The 24,454-nt window shown below is 41.4% G+C and overlaps 1 protein-coding gene across 1 annotated transcript; it reads right to left on the reverse strand.

Annotated features, from left to right (window-relative positions):
- Positions 1-2,593: 2,593 nt before the first annotated feature.
- On the reverse strand, positions 2,594-24,234 carry mylk5 (myosin, light chain kinase 5). The gene is made up of 17 exons (XM_036541469.1): positions 23,909-24,234; positions 15,548-15,694; positions 14,966-15,118; positions 14,455-14,613; positions 13,164-13,199; positions 10,725-10,852; positions 9,695-9,848; positions 8,668-8,979; positions 8,267-8,363; positions 7,275-7,478; positions 6,638-6,855; positions 5,338-5,461; positions 4,801-4,953; positions 4,580-4,709; positions 4,048-4,138; positions 3,763-3,903; positions 2,594-3,415 (listed from the first exon to the last, which is right to left on the reverse strand). The coding sequence occupies exons 1-17, from the start codon at positions 24,072-24,074 to the stop codon at positions 3,210-3,212; spliced, it is 2,619 nt and encodes an 872-aa protein (XP_036397362.1). The 5' UTR covers positions 24,075-24,234; the 3' UTR covers positions 2,594-3,209.
- Between the last annotated feature and the right edge of the window lie 220 nt (positions 24,235-24,454).

Consider the following 24,454-nt stretch of genomic DNA (forward strand, 5'->3'; position numbering starts at 1 on the left):
GAACCTGGTGAGAACCTGTTTCAGTACTGGCTTTAATATCAACAATATAATTTCTCATTACAGGAAATTATATTTTAAGAAACATATTTCATGAAAAATCCTTATAAAACCCTTTTAAATCATCTGACAGGTCACAACACACAAAATGTTCTCTCTGAATGCTTTGGGCTCAGTTTGTCTGATTGGTCAGGAAGGCCTAAACACTGAGGACTGGGGCACTCTGCTTTAACTCCAAAAACACACCAGACATTGGTGTCAACACATGCACAGCTGGTTGACCTTATATCAGACACGTAAGAGAATGCATGAGTTGTGACCTTGCCAAAGAATACAACTACAAACACTATTCATCAGCCAAATGACATGACGCTCACTGCCTCAGTACCTGTGGGCCAAGCACAAACACTTAGGATAGTCTATTGATAATGTGGGAAAAAGTGAAAAGTACAATTTTCATTTCCTCATACATATGGCAGTTTATAGTATCTTTTATATATAACCAATCTTTCTATGTGTATTGCAATATTCTGTCTTGCCAGAGTTGTAGACAGAATTTCTTTTGGAGCAAGAGATTCTGACAGCTGTGTATTTGAGTGGTCACCATGGAGGAAGAGATTGAGGGCTTCTGCACTGCTTACATGTGCCTCCTTTTAGGAGCTCATCTAAATCATTCTGAAGACTGTTGTATTAAAATCGGATGCTCTTTCCAATGATTACACAAAGCTCATTACATTACACAGTTACACATTACATGCATTTAGCGGAAGTGACTTCCAGCACAATAGAACATCATAAATGTATCCATTCAGGTTACATGTTACAGGAGGCTTGCATGATTAGCAACTCTGGATGTCTGAAATGTTTCTTGCACCCTCCTGTAGTGCTCCTGCAGTGCTACTAAAAACACATTAATGACAGACATTCAGTGAGCAATGCTAATAAGAAACTGGTGCTATTTCTGTTAGTGGAGCTTGATGTGTGTGAAATTGATATGCTGGCTTCAGTGATGCACAGTCTGGTGGAGTGTTGTGGGTATAGATACCTGCAATCATACCTAGGCCAACATCATGACATTCCCTCTGTCACCCTCCAAGGCTCTTGACCTTAAATACTACAAGCAGACAGGCTTACAGTCATTGACCCGCATCTTAGGAATTACAAGTTCCTGTATTGTGTCATACACGTGTCTGGACAGAGGCCAGGTTTCAAAGGCCGATGAACCAGAATATCACCACCTTGTCTAATATCTAAACTCCCTTTAAGTTAGATTTTTTTAAGCACTGCCCCTGAGTTGCCATGTATGCAATTAAGAAATTTGTCTTCATAGACATGTATTATGGTGGTCAGTATTCTGGATATACATGTATAAAAACTGATATTTACTCTGCAAATTTTCAGGGATGTCTTATTTATGTGAATTGCAATGATTCCTAATTGTATTAAACAAGTAGTAAATGTAACTATTGACAAAGTGCAAGGGATAAGTTTAACAGTACTTCATTTGTTTCAAATACAACATATTTGGAAATTACAAGAAAATGTAATTATTCCCTTGATCCCTTGCTGGCAGTGAATTATTAGGCTAGGAGATTGCAACTCTTTGATTACTATTGGGAGCTTAAATCCATCAGGCTTCTAAACAAGAAAAGTGATCAAAGTGTTGCTGTAATGTTCTGAAAAAAGACACATGAACCTTCATGACACTGAATCCACTTTATAAAGTACCTAGCAAAAACATAACACTCTCTCAACACCACAGTGTTGAATCAATGTGGTAATATTGAAATACCATTCCAGACTCATCATGATGTTAAATGCCATCCCGGAAAAAATGAGACCAAAATCCTATAAGCAAACTGTGACCCTGCTGGAAAGGAGGGGACTGTTTAGCTATTCTGGATGTGAGGGAAAGCAGACTGTGTTCCCTATCCATCAGATGCCTTACCAGTTCATTGCCTTTGCTGAACCCTCCTTCCTTTTGACTTTTTCATGACCCTGAGCTAAAATAAGACCAGAGAACATAGCAAACACTTAAACCTTCACCATCACAAGACTGCAGCCAGGACAGCTCCAAGCTTGAGCATTTAATTTCATGGTCAGGACAGCTGTCTGAACAGTAACTGTCCATCTTCCGTTGCAGACCAAAATCTCATCTGTTCAGACTGCGTTTTGGTTCATCTAACCCTGCTATCTGATCATTCATACTATATCCTCAAATGTTTGTTAGCTACAAGCACTATGTCCTTTAACTCCCTTTTACACCTACTATCATGCTTGGCAGATTGTATAAATTATGACTCCTACTATTGGTTGTGACACTGATAATCTGGTATCATCTCTGCTGTCAAGCTAACCTTTTTGAATGTGGTTTTGCAAATTGCTCTGGACAGGAGCTTCTGTTAAATGTTTTAGTGATGCTGCATCCATCACCATTTCCCTCAAACAATCAACTAGCCAGTGAGGTTTGAATTCAGTTTATTTTATTTTTTCCTGCCTGTGGAGCATTTTGTACTGTATGTAAAAACTGCACATTACACTTAATACATTTTTAATTATCATTTTCATAAGTTACTTATCAAATATTTAATATTTTATAACACATAGAGCCTGCTAGAAAAGAAGTCTTGCATCAGATCTTATGTCAACAGAGGGTGAAAAATAAAGAGCTATGTAAATATGCTTGTAAACGTGCACTGTAGGTCTCCAACAGGGAAAATTGAATGTGAAAGTGAATCCATTCCCATAAGATAAATGTGATGAATATTTTTTAATGGCATTTATAAGGCCAAACGAATAACTCCAGTGCTTCTTAAACACCAAGTAAATGTGACCTGTGATAACCTGTGAGTACTCTGTGTCTCAGTTTGATGGAGGACCCCACTGTTCACAATTTAAGACATTCCTATTTAGCAAATGATACTGACAAAACAATGAGAGACTAGAGTTTGCTAAATTGCACTTTGTTGTAGCTCCTGTGGTGGAATGAACTCCACCCCATGGACAGAGTTTTGAAGAAAAGAATGCTAGGAAATCAAATGGCTGGTTGTGCAACAATGACCATGTGTTACCATCCTCTTTTATTTGTGTAAAAATAAAAGATGAGTTGAGCTACACTAGAATGCTTGAAATATGTGTGGTAATAATTAGCATAGCTGTGAGCGCACCTGACTGTGTACCTGCACCCTCATTTCTAAAACAACCCAGCTTGTCTACATTTCTACTGTGAGTTTGCATGAGCACAGTGCCTCCCCCAGCCTGTTGGTGGCCCTGCAGGTATATATCCCAGAGTCTTCCTGTCTCACACTGGACAACACTAAGGTGCAGCGGCCATCCTCTTCGTACTCAATCTGCACGCGGGGCGACTCCTCCACAGGCTCTTCCCCCTTCTGCCACACGACCTCCGGGTCAGGGTACCCTGTTTGGAAAGGGTGAGGGGGAAGTGGGGGTGGAGAGAAAACTCAGCTTTTATGCAAAAAAAGATCTCTTATCCCTCACCAATTCTACGGATAAAGTGAACACCAACTAACAGCATAATTACTCAAAAGCATCAGCGGATTTAAAACCCGTATGATCCTAAACCTGTCTATGGTGACAGAAGCCTCTTTTAACAGAAGCCTCTTTTTTTAGCCTCAGTTTCCTTGAGTTTCTATTGCCACAGTGAAGCGGAAATGCAGGCTTGGAAACAGCAGAGAAAATTGTAGAATGGGGAAGTGCTCTCTGGAGAGGCTGAAGTGAGTGGCACGGAATGGGAAAACGCCGCACCCTGTATGTTGCAGGTAAGGTGGACAGTCGCACCCTCGGGCTGGGTCAGGTCCTTCAGGATCTGAGAGAAGCATGGCTCACTCTGCAGCTGCTTCTCTAGGGACTTCAGAGCATGCTCGGCCTCTGGGCTCAAGGGTGAGTCTGGAGGAGCAGGGTAGGGCGTGAGCACAGGAGACGGGGAGATGAAGGGAGCATATGGGTGACATGGAGGTGAAATGATAACAGAGACCCTGAGATATCAGCAGACACACAGTGGGCGAGTGTGAAGAGGGGTACAGGCCTTACCCTCTCCAGGGCTGGTGGGGGAGTCAAACCCATCAGATTTGTTGGACAGAAGAGCCATCCTCTTGAGTGCCAACAGAGCCTTCCCTGTTTTCTGACAGGAGGCAGAGACAAGGACACAGGGAGAGGAGAATATGGGAAGGTGCAGCGAAGGGCAAGAGCAGTCACCCCACCCGGCCTCGAACCCGGGTCTACAGGGTACCAAACATGTGACTTTGACTGCGACGCCAAAGAGCCAGGCTCGCTGGTATGGCAGTCAGAACGCATACTCAACTGTAGTGACAGCACTCTGTCACATTGCCCTCCCCTTCGGGAAGCACGCTCATGCGCTTCACGCACCGAGGCGTTCCTCATTCATGACCCTGCCATACTTCTCCCATCCCAGGATGCCCCACTCACTGGTGCTTCACCCATCTCTGGGGTCCCTCACACTGTGCTTCACCCATCTCTGGGGTACCTCAAACCAAAACTTCAATGTGGGAATTTTCCCCAAACACTCAGCTGGACCAGAAATGAGTTGTTGAAATTCCCATACCTTCCACTTCTGCCTTGCCAGGAACTTCTTCATCTTCTCCTTGGACAGACACTTGGTGGCACGGGGGTCTGCTGTAACAAAAGTCGCCATCCAAGGGTGAGCCAGCGCACCTTCACAAGACAGCCTGCATCTGTGTAGGATGAAAATTTGGGTGGTGACAGTGAGTTAGTCATAGTAAAGGCCAGACAATGTAAAGAACCAGGGAGAGTATATGGTCTCACCTCATATTTTTCTTGAGCAGACCGCTGATGAAGTCCTTTGCCTGGTCAGTGATCTCCTCAAAGCTCTCCTCATCAAACTCCCACTGTGCTGCAGTCACCAGCGCCAGAGTCTCATCATCGTTGTCACCCTGGAAGGGTGACTCACCACTCAGGCTAACAGAGAGAGACAAGGACAGTTAGACAAAGCACTTTCCTGCCTACAAAATGACTTCTGTCTAAACGAAAGACAATGTCTTTCGGCAGAGGGTAGAGATGGAGCAATGATCATAGGCACCTAAAGCCTATTGTGCACACACTATTTGGAGACATCATTATGATATTAGGACTAGATTAATGTCACAAGTCCATTTAGGGTTTGGAATGTTAAACACTTGATTATCATCTCTCCATCTAAAAATGTGTGAAGACCAAGGTGCAATGACAAAAAAGCCCCAGTAGGTGGTAGTAAGAGCTCCTGTGACTCAGTGTCTAACATCAAGGCTTTAAAAGATGAAGTTACTCACAGACCTAGGGGAGGGAGGCAAACTGGGCACTTACAGGATGTAGCAGATGACTCCAATGCTCCACATGTCTGATGCTAGACCCACTGGCTCAAAGCTGATGACCTCTGGGGCCACGAATTCTGGAGTCCCCTGCATCACCTTAAGGGGAGTATTTGGGTCTATACAACAGAGAGCAAGTAGGGACATAGTCACATTGGGACTGAACAAAACCAAACACACCTGCTCTGACTGTGGATTCTACCCATTCATTTTGTTGTCCCAAATGGTTTTATTCATTCCATTACTGGAATCTCTTGAGCAAAAGGGAGACTGTGAGAATTAGAAGTCCCAGATTTTAAGATACAAAATTTACTTTACAACAAAAAAAAAAAAAAAAACACACCTTTGTTGTTAAAAGTAGCTACATGTAAACTATACAAATTATTTTTCCTAACTTTATATACATTAAAAACATTATTTAAAGTGAATTAAAATGGGCATCAATGTTAAATGAAGCTTATTTGCAATAATTTGCATTATAATTTTAAATTTTGCTTGTTGAATTCCAATGGGCACAGACACAAGTGTTCTTTCTTACGTGGCCAGAAGTCCCACTCACATGGGATGGTCCAGTGAGGAGGGACAGTAAGCCATGGGGTTCTCTATTGAGGGTGTGACCTGTCACTGGAGGCATTTTTACTCTATGCTCTGTTAATAATCAGAGCAGGACAGTGTGGCCTGCCCATTCCTGTTTACATTCCAGAGAACAGTCTTTTACGTGTAGGCTAAATCAGACAAACTGGATGACTGCACAAGATGGAGCTCAGGCTGAAACTTTATGCCACTCCAATCTCAGAACTTTCAGAACTTTTCCAACATGCTCTGTTCATTTTGGAGTGTAAATGTCAAGATATGCATCTGCAGATCTTGTAGGGGGGAGGCGACTTTCACCCAGCAACACCAAAGAGCATCTTTCTCACTTTATACAGTGAGAATCTAGGGTAATATGCTTTCCTAAAATGCCACAACCCAGAAAGTGACAAAACTGCTAAAACTGATGGCTACTAAAGTATTTTCATCAGTGTTTGCAACTGCTCCCAGGTATGCCCCATCATGCCTTTTGAGAGAACAGTAAAAGAGAGAAGAGATGCCCTAGTAGTCTAGTGGTACTGAAAAATAACAAAAGCCATATGTCAGTTACTTTTACTTTCACACCTACACCTGTCTACTGTCTCCTAATGTACTATTCTGTGTTCAATTTACAAGTGTGAACGGGGTATAGGCCTCTTCCCCAGCATCACCCAGCCAGCTACTCTGGCCAGGTCAGTGCCCTTTTCTCCCAGCCGCACACTCACCCAGTCTGCTGGCCAGACCAAAGTCAATGATCTTGATATGGGTGCCGGTGGTATTGACGCACACAATGTTCTCAGGTTTGAGGTCCAGGTGCACGATGCTCTGCTGGTGCATGTACTGGACTCCCTCCAGGATCTGCTGCATGTACCGCACACTAGTGGGCTCTGTGTGCTCAAAATTATCGTCCACGATGCGCTCAAACAGCTCCCCGCCCGCAATGCTGTGGATAAGAATAATGACATGCCTTCAGGCGGTTGGTTTACCCCACACTATGAAAAGCCCATTTTACAAAATAATCTAGACCACACTGTCCTCAGTTCATTCTAACCAGGTAGGGGTGCTATTGTCAGCTGATACAACTGCATTTGTAGACACGGATGCACAATAAGCATAAGTGTACATAAAATAATTGTGTATAAACAGGTTTATCAGAGAAGTATGTTTTAAAACGCACCCTCCTAAAAGCTTTATCTATTTTATATTTTTCTGCTTTAAAAGACATGCACACAGACTTTGAGCCTGTCTGTTCTTTCAGAAGTACTGTATAAGAAGAGCATTACGAGTAGTTCTTTCCATGAATAGCTCAATGTCTCTGTCTTGTAATGTTCCTATAGAAGCAGAGATGGGGCTGCTACTCACTACTCCATCACCATGACGATCTCAGAGCGGCAGTCATAGGCTGCCAGGCACTGCACCAGCTTGGGGTGGTGGAGGTAGTTCATCAGCTCAATCTCTCTGCGTGCTGCCGCCTTGTCCTTGGATCCACGGGCCTTGTAGAATTTCCCAGCACACACCCTGCCAGTCTGCTTGTGTGTCATCCGGAACACCTGCCCGAACTTCCCTCTACAAGGACAACCGATGCATGTTCTCAGTGTGCTCGGATGCATTGAAGGACTGATTATTTTATATGCCATTTAGAAGAATTCTTTCATACACAATGTCCCCTGGTGTCTTCCTACTGTTGCACTTTTCTACTCTTTACCTCAGTTACTCTGGACATTCTGCTGTGTAGTTGGGTCTGTACTTGAACTTCATGATAGGAACACATTTGGAAAATACTGTAAGTAATCAGAGTGAAAACTGAAACTGAAAAAAGTAAAACTGAAATCGTCCGATTTCTTACTGTATTTGACCTCCCTAAAGTTCAACTGTTGAGTAAACACAGTATAAAATGTCAGTCACATTCTTGTTGGACAAGTTTGAACAAAAAGTGCCAAGCCAGATTATTTTGCTTACCATCATATAGACAAGCTACAGCTTGAATACAGCTCCCAGTATTAATGTTCTCTTCACATGTAAAACACTAATAAGGAACAGCTGAACATCAGGACCTAGGGGCTTCTCTGCAGGCCAGAGACAACTGTGAGGGCCTGAGTTTGTCATGTGGGCTGTGCAAACACATCAATTCTCATCCATAAAAATGTTTTGTAACATTGTACAAAAAGGGGCATTTTTGGGAGTCATTTTATTTATTTTTTTGTTGCATGACGAAATATCTTCACCTCTGTGAGTCAGCCAATTCTCCCCTTCTGCAATATGTCACATGAGCTGCCCCTCTGTGCTCATTATGCTGCATTAGGCCAATGCACCTCAGAAAGTGACCTGCTGCTCTAAGCAGACGAAACACTCACACTCCAAGCTTCTCGTGCACATCGTAGTGGTCCCTCACTTTGTTGGTGGTGTTGATGGTGACATCTACATAGGTCTGTGGGTCTTCTGGAGTCTCTCCTCAAAAGTGCATGCACAGAACAACATGTCATCACAAGCAAACAGACACCCAAGACAAATGTAGCTGGTGCAACATTTTACAACTTTTCTGTGACAAAGAAAAAGGTGAGAATATTTATCTTCAGCTGAGTGCTTTAATCGGATGTCATTTCTGAGATATATAACGGAAGGAAAATGAAGGCATGTGCATACCACAACACACTTAACACATACTTGCACACTGAGAATAAACCTTCCAAACTACTCTATGATGCTTGCCCACCAGTACAGCACAAATGAGAACAACTCAATGCCAGACAATTACCTTCTGTGTCCATCTTGATGATGTCTGACACCAGGCTGGGTTCACTGACTCCAACGGTGTTGTACGCCCTCACTCGGAAACGGTACTCCCCCAGGGGCTCCAAGCCAGAACGAACCCGATACGAGGTGCTCCTGCACTGTCCGGTCACTTCACTCCAGTCCCCAGGCTCCCCAGGGCCTTCTTTCCTCACCTCCACCACGTAGCCAGTGACAGCACTGCCCCCGTCGTAGCAAGGTCCCGACCAGGAGAGGACCAAGGAGCTCAAGGAGAGCTGGGAAATGACGGGACAGGATGCAGGAGGCTGGGGGCAATCTATAGGAGGGGCAGGAACACACTAGTGAAACACAGCTCTTCCTGTCCCTTACATAAATGTTAACCCTGCAAGTTCCAGGTTTTGCAAATGTGCCGCTTTACGAATAACAATTCTCTTCTACTGTACATATCGGAGGGTTGCACACACTCTACAGGCATACATGGCATATCACCTATTTCAGTAAATATTTGAATGTAAATGGCCTGCACTTCCATCATTGACCTTTAGCTTGAGAGATATCCTCATGTTGCTGACATTGACAGATAGGACTCAAAGTCAAAGTTTTTTCATTTGTCACATGCCAAGATACAGGGAGCAGCAGGGCAGACTGTGCAAAACTCACAATAGAAAAAAATATAAAGAAATAACTTAAGGAAGACATAAAACAAAGTAGAAACATGTGCAAAACAAAGTTAGACTCCAGTATGGGCTGCGTTCAGGATTCTGATGGCCTGGGGGAAGAAACTCCTACGGAGCCTCTCAGTGTTGGCCTTGAGGTTGCGGAGGCATCTGCCTGACCGCAGCCACTGAAAGAGTTACTTTCTGCCAAGCTACTTTCTGCCAACAATAACATCTCCAGGATCAACTGATCCACCCCTGGATAAGTCCCTTAACATGTAAAAGGTCAGTGTTGATCCAGGATCAGTATCTGAGGACAGAAGCCAAAATGTAAATGAGAGGGATTGTGGAGCAGTAAGGTGGAGTATGGCTCACCTAGGACACGGAGTATGACACTGTGCTGAGCAGAGCCCCTTCGGTTCCGCGCCACAATGGTGTAGCTGCCCGCGTCCTCAGGAGAGACCTCCGAGATCACCAGCCTGCTGCCCTGATCACTGCTCTCCACATGAGTTTGAGGGCTGTCTACTACCTGCAAAGAGAAGGAGAGTGAGAGAGAGGAAGAAAGAGAGAGAGAGAGGCTACATCCCAGTTCAGCCCCTAATCGCCAAGTGGCCATCTCTGTCATGTGCTGCTGACATGGCTGCTGAGGCATTTAGGCTTTAGGTCTAAAGAAGATCGACACACTTCCCCATTTGGTATATTCTCCATTTGAATCTGTTCAATGATATGTGCATCCAGAGGTGTGAGAAGTGAGTAACAGGTAACAGAATTATTAAAACAGAACCACTAAAAGCATTACACTTGCTACACCATAATGTTATGACAATGTATGGAACTTCAATGTCTCACAATTTCTGTCTTAAAGATGTGTAAAGCAAACTCGCATAAGCATAGTTATTATATGCAAGAAGTTCACACACGTGATAAGACTCCACATGAAATATAAATATGATATAATTAAACTTTCATAATTAGTACAACTTTGTTACACTATTTTCATTATGAAACTGCTTTTATAATGTTGTTTAAATACAGACCTCAAACTATAAATCTCCTGTTCACCTATGTCTCACAAAGCATTGTAGGATGTTAATCACTTTTTAGCATGCTGAGGTATAGGTGTGCTCATAGTGGATTTTCAAGGGTCCAAAAAGTCATTACACACTTACTAGAATTTACTTGTTAAACCCTGGGATACCTTTAAATATTGAAAACTCCCACACGGATGTAAAAAGGTAGGAGGTAGGGGCTAGGGGAAGGGTATGGGATGGGTAGTATAGTTCTTGTCAGATCAAGGAGACTGGGAAGGGTATAGGGATATGATTATTACAGTCACAGTGAGAGAAAAATGCAGAAGATTGTACACTGTCCCTCATGCAGGTCCCTCCATGGGTAAAACTGGTACCTGTGCCTTGTTGTGGATCCAGCAGGAGGCCACAGGGAAGCTGCTGCCAAAAGAACACTGCAGTAGGGCTTGCTCTCCCACTCGCACCTCCACGAACTCCGGGAGCTCCTCAAACTGGACCGGGGGGTCTGAAAGAGGCCAAGATTTGTATTTCTGCTGTCTGACCACAGCACCAGCTCATGAGAACCATGCTGATGAGATCCGATCAGGAACCATGAATAGTGACCAAAAACTCCATAATACAATTTTTCATTCCCCAATATAGGGGTGAAGACACAGTAAAAAGCAGCAAGGTACAGATTCAGGTATAAGTGCTGCACGCAGCAGATGTGCCAAAATCAGCGACGTTCTGACAAACTATTTTTTTTCCTCAGATAAATAATCAAATAATGATAGTCATCATTATATAACCATTTCAGAGCTCAGACCTGATTGTTAATACTGGGGTCTTGTGCTGCTGTTCAGTCAAATTTGTTCACTTTGGAACACTGAACCTATATCTGGCCACTGGGAAAACCACAGACACCTAAGAACGACCAGGTAGCATTTCAAAAACAGCCACATTCACACTGTTGTTTTTATTTTAGTGATTTGCATGAAAGCAAACAACTCTAGTAAGCCTTTTATTGAGTGCAAGTCATCCGTAGCTGCTGGCATTTCCAGAATGAAATCCTTGTTTAACTGGATTTACATACATTGAGCTGCATTGATTTGTGCATTTTATCGGTACCTTTTTTGTAAGGGCCACTGTCCTTAAATCACAGGGCAAGGAACAAACTGCTATGAATTACAAAAAGGTATTCCAAGCTCTCAGTTCTTTTTTTACAGGACATCACCTGCCAATATCCCAGTGCAAAGACATGATGCCTTTTAACAAGTGCAGCAGAACCTCACTGACCCTCTACAGTACCTTATGATGGCTTTCCCCAAACAAGACACAAACTATTTTACAGCTTTACAGTGAGCAAAATTTCCATTCAGATTGCTAATGCTTGCCATCTTGAGGCCCTTATATTCTGTGTTAAGACAGGATAACTTCTGATAGCAGGGTTGCATAGAGATAATTATTCAGATACAAGATGAAATCCTGTTGGAACTGTGGTGAGCCAAATGTTACACCAAACATTACAGCTAAACAGTCCTCATTACTTTTATTCAGCACAATGCGACTAAACTATGCTTCATGGTTTTATCATGGACATGTACCATGCAAATTGGTAATCTTACAGAGCAGTAAACAAAGGTTTTCACTGCTGATAAATGAGTCATTTCATGTGAAATGGATGATACTTCATGCAATTTGTTTTAATTTTAGATATATTGATGAGATATTGGTATTTTACAGACTATACAAAATGAGCACATCAATTTTCAGAGAGGGATATCTGATATCTTTTGAAATATGACCCATTCTGTTGAGTGGGAAAACCATAATCAATGAAGTGCGTTCTGTCATATTTCATTGAAAGATGGAAAAATGAAGCAGGAGTTTGTGAAAGGAGATGATTCAGTAGATGTTCATTTAGAATAATGTCCTATTGCACAAAACATTTCTTCAATGGCTTCTTCTGATGTGTGATAAACTCCTCCTGTTACCAAGCGTTTGCATAAATCAAAACTTGGTCCTAACACATCATTGGAGCATCATCAACTCTTTATAAAAATGGGTCCATCTGTGTGGCAGAAGCTCAGTTTTGATTCAGATGTGTTATGGTAAGTCTCTAGAACAGACGTAAGCTACCATTTTGCCAATATCATGTCGATTTCACTGTTAATATGTATTTCTAACCATAGTCATGCAATATTATACCATTGCAAATTGCAAATGTGACAAAAAATGTTAGCATGAGATGAATGAACACTAATGCAATTATCATTCTTTGCATATTTTTTCTCTTTGGTAGCTGCCCTTGTGCACCACAGCGAATTGTATGATGTTAACACTTTGCAGTAGAAGTGCTGGACACAATGTACTGAAACTATACTGGTGAGACATTTTAGGTGTCAAAGGGGAGAGCCTGCCCACAACAAAACACAATATCAGAAGCAAAGCAAACCAAAGATCAATAAGAATAAGAATGACTTCCAAGTAAATGTGTTCTGGGTCAAGGCAGAATCATGTTATTGGAGAGCAACTGAAACAGAGCAGAACAATCATTTGGCATAAGATAGATGCTAAAGACGTGGACAAGTGAAAGATCTAGAAAAATGATCAAACCATTTATGAGCCCCACAGGTACACATGCAAATGTCTCATTTACAGTCAATGAAAGAAATAAAAACAAGTCACATGGAAGACACTCAAAAGACATCTATCGTTCAGCTCTAAAGCTCAACGTAAAATGAAATAAGTCACCTAGTTTGGCTTGAAAAAACCAAATCTTCTCTCACTCTAACACACTAATGTAGAGAGGGGGCCTCAAGGCCGCTGGCTCTTACCTGCTCCTGAAGATTTTCTTCTCTTTGGAGTGATCTCTGAGGGAAAATGAAGCAGGGAAAAAGACGCTTTAGACAGATAACAGAGGGGTGGAGCTTTGTGGCAGTCAAATGAGAGATAGGGATTACTGTTTATGATAAGGGTTGAAGGCGTGACTGTGACTGGTGCTACTTTGCACTATATAGTCTCAATGCAGGTTATTGTTTAATCCGTTGATTCCTCTACATGCAATATGTTTTGGTTGAACATAACACTCTGGCCAGATTCTTTCTGTTTCTTAGTGAGACCTACAGGTGTGACAACCATTTCCCCTGCTGGAGCTCTAATTGGCTTGGAATGTGGGGCTCTGATTGGTTGATTAACCACTGAAGGGATTAATCTTTGTGGATTTGGGTCCCAGTCGCAGGGTTTTCTAAATTGGGAACAGCTGGGGTAAAGTGAGAGATTGCCCCGTGTGAGTACTGAAGAGGGGGGCAAACACTCTGCTTGTTCACAGAAATGCCTTTTGCTTCAATGACTTTTAAATAGTCTTTGAAGTCTCATCCTGTTCACTGAGACTGGTGTGTCACCGCTTCACACAACATTGCTAAGTTAAGAGCTGGTGTTATTCAGATATATTAGATGAATGCACTGATCTTGATGTCTGTGTCTATCATCAGATAATGCAGATTATATAAACTCAGTGGATCTGCACAACACCTGCTCTGAACTGATGCCTGTGATCAAGCAGAAAGATGTTAGAATGCAAATAATTTAATTCTACCCTAAGAATAATGGTGCTGTGCAGAACCACTTTTCTTATCTAGGCTTCTTCGACTTATGGAACACCATGGACACTGCATAAATGATCAGTTTCACTAATTCAATATACATTTATTCAAGCATCCAAATAGCTTTGTAGAAGCTTTGGTCACCTCTGAAATAAAAGCAGAGTCCATAAAAAACTGTGCCACAAATTCTCAGATGGTGATGATTACATATGAAATTAATAGCGGCATAAAACAGTTTGAGACTGTGATCAGGGCAAGTTTGGTAAGCAATACTGTAGGAAGAACTGCAGATGCAGAGAATACACAGCAATGCCTAGTTACCTACTAGTATAGGCTAGAAGCTCTCAAAGTGTACAAATCTTAAACACACGCACGCATTGATCATAATCTCCTCCAGAATGATATCACTTGTTAAAAACTTTTGTTTTGACCCAGCAAGGAGACTTCTCTCAAACATGTAACTCACGGTGACTTCTTGCAAGCTGTAGTTTGCTAGCTGGTCAAGAAGAGGTGGGAGCCTTACCTTTCCAGGGTGTAGGACTCTGTGTCTGCACTATCTCTGGGGTCTTCTTTTCCTTGTGGAGGCTGTTGTTTTGTACAGTAAGATTGTTTTTTTTCTCAAGGTCGCAGCTGGGAGGAGTAGTGGACTTCTTTTCGTTGATCCCACAGATTGACTCTAAGTCTAATTTGTGTTGATAATGTGGAACAGAGAAATGAGAAGGACAGCCAGTTTCATATCCCATGAGAGAGTCCACACTGACACACTGATGAAAGATATTTCAAAGCATTTTGCAGTCCAGTCTTGCCATACAATGAATCCATGACATGCAAATTGAATCAAAACCCTGTGTTCCTCCTATTTCAATATCATGATTGCGTGCATTAAACCTCTGAGGGACTTTGGTTGTCGCTATATCATTATTCATCATTAAGAATTCACCATAAAGCTCGATGTTATTTATGCTTTGTACACCTGTCTGAGAGCTTGGGCGTGGTGCTCTTCTGATGCTCTCTGGCACTCCTTCAAGTCATACCTCTGACACACACAGCCGCACTGCTGGAGGCCTTGCCCCTGTTATTCTCTGCCACACAAGTGTAGGTGCCTGCATCCTCGGGCAAGCACTCACGCACCACCATGGTTGCCACAGTGTCATCGAAACTGGATTTCCCAAAGCGTACAGGATCACCTGCAGGCCAGAGAATCCGAACACATCTGAACGAGAACTTTAGACAGAATATCCAAACGACATATCAAAACAGTTTTTACACAATACAGTGACAGGAGAGTTTTTAACAGTTACATGTTCCTAGGATAAAAATATGTAATTCCCAATTGTGCATATTAAGGATATAACTTTATGAAGATTTTATTTTGATTGAAGCAGTCATGAAGTCACAATAGCACAGCTAGCTCTGAGGCTGTTCCTGAAAGTCATTACACAGTTTTGGAGACATGCTGTGACAGATATGCTACAGGCTAACAGAGTTTCCAGGAAATCTTTCATTGGTCAAAGTATGAGAGAATGTGAGCGTTAATCACGTGTGTGTCTTTGTTGGCAGAGGAGACAGGGAAAGAGAAAAGAGCTGCTGTCACCAAGAGACGGCTACTCTCTCACCATTGTGCAGCCAGGAAACCTTAAGGGGCAGACTTCCTGTGATAACACCTCGCAGTGTGATGTCACCACCCTCCTCCACCGAGTAGTCCACCAGTGGTTTTGTGAACTTTGGTGCCTCCAGTAGCCTGACAGAGACTGGCTTGTCCTCTGCAGAGGGTGGGCAGACCAAGCATGGTTAGACCTTTATTGCACATGATCAGCACACTGACCCGTTTAAGTTCCCACTTAGCTTATGTAGCAAAAAATGTGCCCATACCATTGCTAATCCATGCCAGCAGAAGTTAACAAACACAACTAAGTAAGGCTTCAAAGCAATTTCCCAATTTAATGAGTAAAGCAGTTATGGAGGCCCTTGGCCCACAATGGCTATATTTCTGCATTTTTATAATAAACATCCTTTGTTTAGACTGGATGCAGCCCTCTGTTGAACTTCCTGTTCAAACAATGGCTTCAGTTCTGTACCAGTTATTCAGATCTGAGGGACAGCCTTCAGGGCCTCAATGGACAAGGGTAGCCACCAATTGCCAAGAATAGACCCCGTTGCGTTTTACTAGGAAATACGAAACATGCTATGAATGAATAACATCTCACGTGACTATGAAATGTTGCTGTGGATGAAAAACATATGATATTTGCTGCAGCTTTGACTGAAGAGACCTTTCTAGACTGCATTTGTTCCTCTTTAGAACCTCAAGCTCACCACAGGTTTCATTTCTTAAAATACAGTTTCAGAGTTATTGTATGAGTTGTAGGGTGTCAGCACACATGTCCCACCACCAAGACACATACAGCTTTGCTAGAGCCCAGCTGCATCTCAGGACTGAGCTGCCTGTGCTTAATACACATCTGCTGTGGGATTATAACACAGGCTTCTGCCTGTTGAGATGGGTGTAAGCTGTTAGTGACACAGTTGAACTGGAAAATGTGAAACTCTGCACAACCAGCGTACAACAATTTTTGCCTGTTGCAAAAAATTGATAAAGTTGCATTCCATTATAGTCAATTGTGCCTCCCACACTGCCCTAACTTTCTTCCTGATACACATTCACCCGGCTTGGGTCAAATCTGTTACATAAATATATAATTTCTTCTCAGTCCTGCTAGGGTAAAAATCCCTTTGATACTCTTGGACCAAACCGTGGCCCAGCCCAGAGTCACTGCAGGAACATGGTATTGGTATTCATAGTTTCCTTGATCTCACAGGAAGTATACTTGCAACCATTCTTAATGATCTTGAAACATATATCCAAAACTTTGTCAGATTTAAAATCCACCACATATCTCCATAATACAAAATACATGAATATGTTGGAGAATTTTTCTACACAGCAGATGAGAAGGCGTTAGCTAACTAGTGAGGAAGACACTTTCTGCCCAACGGAACTGATCCTGGATGAGAAACATAATTTTGTGCTAAATGATTGGGAATAGGATTAGGTCTGGACAAGCTGACCTTACATGTCTTGACAAGGATAGAAAGTACTCAGAGCTACCGTCTAATCACAATAGCTGTTAGATGTCATGTCAATCAATTATCAGCCTCTCTGAATCACATAGGTATTCAGACAAGGCAACTAATTTACTTTTTATATTTCAGCTATTGAAAAGCAGGAAGGAAAGCAAACTGAGAAGCAAAGCAAAGACGATGAGTGTTCTTGCTAAATTATGGTGGTCAGGCAGTCAGCCTATGGTCATGTACAATGTACATGCTAGCAGCTAGCTAACTTCCTACCTACACCAGCATGCCTGAGAAGTGAATGAATAATGAACTGAACATGATCCAATGTAAAACTGGAAAAAAGTTTTATTGTTACAATATTGAAAGAAAGATCTAAATATATGAAGTGTCTTCCTTTTATTCACACTGAGGTCTCACACCTTGTGCTACTACTTGTGCCCTGCAAGAGAATGACTTTGGAAAACTGTAGAACCGTTACCATCTTACAACATAACATTACAAATGGAGGGTATTAAAATAGCTAGCTTGCTTCTGAGAGGGGTACCCAGCAACACTAGTACTTGGTTAACCCAGGAAAATTGCAGCAACACTACAAAACCGCAAACATTAGATGAACATATTGATAAGATATTTGCTGCACACTTCAATATTTTGATGGCTGTAGATTTTCAGGCATAACATCTTTGCTGACACCTGTGTTTTCTTTCCATTGTTCTTTCCCTTTCCCATTCACTCTATATGTGTAACCATGAGCCAAATATGTAAGACAACAGTTTACTGTGGCATGCTAAAATAACAATGACACAAAACCAACTTTTCTCAATCATTTCATATCTTTCCCCTAGCTAGCTAGCTAGGTGGCTTGGTAATCAGTGGCTAACTGCAAACCATTAGCCACTGATTACCATTTTTTCTTTGTTGAATGTGATATCCAAAATCTTATCAGCGCTCTATGGTTGTATGGTTATTTAACATGTATATCCCATTGAAGCTTTAAAAATATTTTTTTATATTTGAAGAAAAATGCAATAATTGTTTGAAAATGAAAGCTCAGGAAAATGTTTTGCTGAATCTAACAAATACGCAATGAGAAAATGGACCTTATGAAGCAGATTTATGAATTGATCGTATGGGGCAAATTTATAAAGCTTGAGACCGTTTCCTTGTATTTTACTTTGTATTAACATTAGGTGTCCACAGTTTGTGGCCTTTGCTCAGGTTATTACTACTATTATTATGATTGGAGGAATTGATGAGGGAACATCATAAGGAATGGTTACATGGGAATCATATTTAATGATTTATATCTCCCAGGTGACCAAAGCTCATATGTGCCTATCAAATTCAGTGTTGTGTGTTTGTTCCCATGAACACTATTACCAAGACAAGGATACTCCCCCTGTGTCCAAGGAACAGAACTCACATGCACTTGCCTTGAGAGTCACATACATGGCCACAGTTGTACTCATATACAAGCCGTGTCTTCATGTTTTTTCCTTTTGTGTGTCATCGATGATGAATTCAGTATGCATACATTAAAGAGACTATCTGTGGGACGTTGTACAACAATCAAGGTGGCATGTTTGCTCACTTTGAGTGTAGGCTGAGCCTTATGGCTGGGTTCAAAACCAGCCATGTCTTTTACAGACACTGTCTGGGTTCCACAACAGACAAATTGGCTTCATTATCCCAGGATTGGGGGGGGGGGGGTCCTTTGTGGCACTACTTGCCAGGCACCCTGTGATTTCTCAGGGGCCTGCAAGTTGCTTGAATCATCCTCCAGTGAGTGCCCTACTCCACTGTAGTATGCTGTCTGACTTGTAGTGTGAAAAATAGCTTAGGCCTACTTCTAAAGGTTTGGATAATAGGCAATACACACATCTCTCTGTGTAGCTTAATTCTATTGTAAAGGGTATTACTTCATAATCAGACTTTCCTCACAAAAACAGACTGGGTTTGTAGACCCCAGTACTCATTGACCTCTTGGATTTGCTCTGAGTGGGTGCAGCAAGAACAAAATAAACATTCGGGCATATGGTGAATCACTTATCTTTCCTGTAATCTTCATAATTCGGTGTATAAAAACACATTTAAGTCAAGCTTCACATGCACTTTGACAACAATGCATGAAAATGGGAGAGACAGTTCTGGCTTTCATATATTCAGCAATGACTGGCATGGCATTCTGGGTGGATCATCTGGTCTCTCACTCTCTAGTCGCCTTAAACTATGTCATTGCATATGTGTGTGGGTGGGTGTGCATGGGCTGACATGTTGACTTTGGGGATAGTGAAAGTAAACTGATTTTACCTCCTAGTCCTTTTGCAATGAGGAAGCACACCCTACATTGTAAAAAAATGTCTGGGCAAATGGTGTACATTTGAGAGTTGATACACTGCTGTATGCCATTCATGCCTAACATAATTGTATGAAATGACTGATGTTTTCAAAAGAGGGACGCCCTCTAGGTTAACTGGAGTCCTTGCATTGACCTTTGTGTATGCATATTCTAGCTGATGCCCTGTGGTTACCTAGGTCACTTCTGACTCACCAAGGCCCTCTACAGAATAAAGCTGTTACTGTAAATAGATGTACAGTATAGGAGGATGTATGCAAAGGATGGAGGATGTAACCAAAACGCTATGTAAACGTAATTGTAAATGTAAATGTTCATTAATGCAGACAATGCAAAAACGTTGCAGTTCTGTACCCACGGCATGCCAGCGTTGTACAAGAACACAATAACTAGTTTTCAGGTCTGTCTGTTTTAGATGGAGCTAAGCCAGATTACCTTTAGTTATGACCTCTAAAGATACATGACCACACCTATTTCAAACTGTAAGTTAAACAACATATAAACTCCAACAAAGATCAGATTAAATCATACCTGATAGGTGAACATCATCATGTATCAAAATCATGTTCAGGGAATGGCATGAATGACAGAAACTTACAGCGATCTTGAGCATTTTCAGTTTAACAACAAGTAGGGTAAAGCACTATTGTTCCCAATGTAGAAAAATTACCTCATGTGTACCATCCTACACACTACAAGACACAAGCAATCAGGCTCTTATATGACTCTTCTGTAAACTTCACATCTCTGTTTGCCCTGTTGGCCAACTCCATCTTCCCTTTACTTACATCTTTCCATCTTTCCAGGAAAAAAAATCTACGACAGCTGAGAGACTAACAGGAAAATGGTATCAAATTCCAGGCAGACAGTTAAAACTTTAAAGAAAATCACGTGTTCTGTTGTACAATACATGTGCAAACATGTTATCTCAATGTGTTGAGCTGTCAGTTTTAATAAGATCTGTCACCTCCATGTAGCATAACCTTTACCAGACCATTAGCCATTACATTGTAATCTTAGGTTACCTTGCGGAAAAATGAATGTGATCATAAACACCAATTTATGAAAATTTACAGAGTGAAAATCTAATTTATTACAGTATATTTACAAGTTGTACAGTGTATTTTCTCATGGTGAAAGACTTCTTTTTCATCATCTTATGCAAATACTGCTGTGATGTTGAGACAATTTGATTAATGTGAATAATGTCATAATAATTTTACAACATAATTTTATTATATTATAAATTATAAATTATAATAATGTGGGGGATTATGTGGACTTCTATCATGTGAAATGCTGCGTGGGTAAAAAAAAAAAAAAAACCTCTACCAGCAGCAGGGATCTGAAAAAGAACAGACATATCTTGACGTACTTATGATCCTTATCAGATTACGCATAAGGGATGTTTGTGCACTATCTGGATAGAACAAAGTGAGGCCATAGTGCAACAAAAAGCTGAAAGAGAGGAAGCTTTACAGGACACAGGTCACCGTGACACATCTGAACATGAACAAACTTCCAGTCATCCACCTCAGCAGGATGTTTATGCATTACTTTCAAATAGCTGAAAAACATATAATCAGAAACTCTAAATGGATATTGAGGTGAATGGTACATAAACACATAAACATCCTTTCACATACTGCATAGCTCACAAAGGAAGAACACATTGCAGCTGAAAATTAAAGAGGGGGGTAATTCAACAGTCTGCCTGCAGCACCCCACTTTTGAAGCATAATGTACTGAGGTCAAATTCATTACATTATGTACTACTGCTACTACTACTTCTACTACTACTACTACTACTACTACTAATAATAATAATAATGGTGGTGATGATGATCCTGAGAATTATAAAAGATGATGGATAAGTGATCAGTGTAAAGAGAGCATTCTACACATGCATACACTTGTTCCTGGCACATTTTGACTGAGCTGCGGGACCACTTGTCAAGTCTGGCTTGAGAACTGGCAATATACAACCAGTGATTACTGTTGCAGGCATGGATATTTCAATAAAAGGATGCCAGCAAGTTCCAATGAAATACATCTCCAGCGCAGACTTTCTCATGAAGTCATCCTATGGAGGCTGATGAGGATCAAATTACAAAAGTTTCATATCATCAGATGAATACTCATTCAATTACACACCAATGGCTTTCTGAGTTTCTAGCATCAATATGAAGCTGACTTTATTGATTAATCAATATATTTTCGTTTTGACTTGTTCTTTACAAATATAGCAGTTTGGCAACTGTCCACAGACAAGCAGAGCTCACTCTCCAGTGTGTAATGGGTTGGTATTCCTACTATGTACTTACAAGCTGCTTTAGTGTTTATGTTTACCTTAACTGGTGGTGTTCGGTCATGGTCCTGAAGACCCAAGGACCTGAGGAATTCAGTGAAGATTTTGAGCCATTTTTGAGATTTATATCTCCAACCAATGAATGGCTCCAATTAAATAATTAAGACCAGAGATGTGGTAGTGTAGAGAAACTAAGGGAAAGGGGAAAAACTGTGCATACATACAAAGCTTAAGATATTTACTCTTGTGTTTTCCCACATTCCTAAGTGTCTTCATCCAAAATTCAGACCCCCCCCCCCCACCAAATAAAAAGAACATGTTCTGAGAACATGAGATGATAATAAAACAGACCATATATCAAATAATCTTAAATAATATGAATACTATTAATTGATAATGGTCCTTCCTGTTCAAACTATGTGGCAACCGGGAAACAGGATTCATAAGGCCAGGTTCCTCACAAAAGGATGAAAGGAGCAAAGTGTTGATGCCAACCGCATCTGTGGATAACTGCATGTAGCCTCTATATATCTACAGACAAACACCACAAATAAACAAGCTTTCTCCTTCTGGACAGCGCCATGGACCACCAATCCTATGAGGTCAACTCTTCTGCCAAGGCTACAGACAGTCCTACATCACCAGAGAACTGGAACGACCCTTTGAACTGCTGTTAAGTAAGCAAACATCATGGGAGGGGATTCCCATACTTCTAGCATACATACCCCTTTGACTTTTCCTCAGAACCAGTTGTTTATATCCACACATAATCCTTAGCACTTCTGCCAAATGCTCTAGGGCAGCGTTTCCCAACCCTGCTCCTGAAGGCACACCGTCCTGCATATCTTCTATCTATCCCTGCTCTACCTACCTGACTGAACTCATCAGTGGCGCTTTTGATTAGCTGAGCACACCTGATTTAGTCAAGCAGGAAGGATACATAGAAGATATGCAGGACAGTGTGCCTCCAGGAGCAGGGTTGGGAAACACGGCTCTAGGCAAGTCTTAACTGTTCTCTAGTGTGTTTTCTCAATCATGCTGAAATTTTTCAGACCAGACCTTATTCCCCTAATACTCACATCAGATAGTGTCATGCACAAAATCGCAGAAAACATGAAAGCATTGTTGTCAGTGCCCAAGCAGAATTTTCCTTTCCTTATTTTCAGGTTGATACCTTTTTATAGCCTGCTGTCTATAAAGTCCAGTTCCTCGACTGTGTCTTTTTGTTTTTCTCCTCACACACACCAGGCATTTGGCTTCAACCATTGACAGAATAGATATGTCTTTAAGGAATTCCAAGAGTTGTACATCTGAGGGCAAACAGCATTGAAAAACAAGTTTTGACAAAAATCCCTGGGCTGTAATTGGGCATTTCCTGTTAGATGTGAATACAGATGAAACCAAAAGCAGGCAAAATAGATGAGCCTGGAAGCTTTTCTGACAGTATTCTACTGTATTACTGTACTACTCCAGCAAGCTGTCACTGATTGAAGAACAGCCTTAAAGGGTACTATTTCTTCACATGGTGTTATGAATTCCCATATGCCACAGCATTAGCAGTGGAGAGACCAGCAAATATCTAATAGTGAATGGCGGAAAAAAAAGCATGCTGGCTACAGGGAAGGAAATTCTCTATTCCTAAATTGTCTTGTGTGAATTTTACAATCTCGGTGAAGAGACACAGCTAGTTAACTAAAAGGACTTTCTCATTGTTTTATCTGAAGCATTGTTTTATCTGAATCAATACTAATATGATTTAAAAAATAATCTTTTCAATTTTGCCCAATAACACTTATTTTAAATATGAAATTGTTCAAAAAGTTCAATAAATCTGACCCAAGAACCAATGAAAAATACAAAGATGTGTCTGTGTCCCATTTATATGTTTGTCATTAAATCCACAACTAAGCCATGAAAAATTCTGAACATCTAATATAGATATAATAAAATAATGAATCAATGAATGATAAAATTCAGAACACAGGCATTGTTACTGTCATTACTAGCTTGGGAGTTATGCAGACCAAACATAACTATATGCTGAAAGAGAAACTAAATATTTTTTCTACACAATGTACATGTGTCTCAAAGTAGCCCAAAGGCACCCATGTAATTGCTAACATATCAGAGTCATATTAAACATGAAACAGCTCAGGGCACTGCAGCCATCCATTATTACAGCTACCATTGAAAGGAAGGTGTTTCTAAAACTACACTATGAAGAAGGATGGTCCTTACCTGTGGTAGATACCCTGTCCATTCTGGTGTTCAATGAGGTGGTCCCAGCAGCTGGACCATTTTCCAGCTCCCGCAGTCCAGGGCTGTTCCCCCGAAGCTGTTTGTGAGGTGTGAGCTGTATCCTAAAAGTGGACACATAAGTCTGTTTTGGCTCGTTGCAGCTCATATCCTTTTGTAGGAAAGGACTGAATCTCTTGATGCAATGGGGAATAAAAAGTTAAGCAGTCATTTCCAGCCCCTTTATCAAAACTCTTGACTATCTGTCTGTGCTCACTCTCTCTATTTCTCTGTCTTCACTCTGCTCCCAGTTAATATCTCTCTCTCTCTCTCTCTCTCTCTCTCTCTCTCTCTTTCTCTCCCTCTCCTCCCACGAACTCCCCTCACGTTCTAGGGTATGCACAGCAGCTCTCTCAGACTATCTCTGCCCCAGACTGCTCTCGTCCTCCATACAGGAAACCACATGCTTTATCAGTTCAGACGCCACACGACAGCACAGGCACTGTGTGAACAGCAACCAGAGAGCAAGAGACAGTGTGAGAGAGCGAG

This window comes from Megalops cyprinoides, chromosome 1 (genome assembly GCF_013368585.1).
Source record: "Megalops cyprinoides isolate fMegCyp1 chromosome 1, fMegCyp1.pri, whole genome shotgun sequence".
NCBI classification, from domain to species: Eukaryota; Metazoa; Chordata; class Actinopteri; order Elopiformes; family Megalopidae; genus Megalops; species Megalops cyprinoides.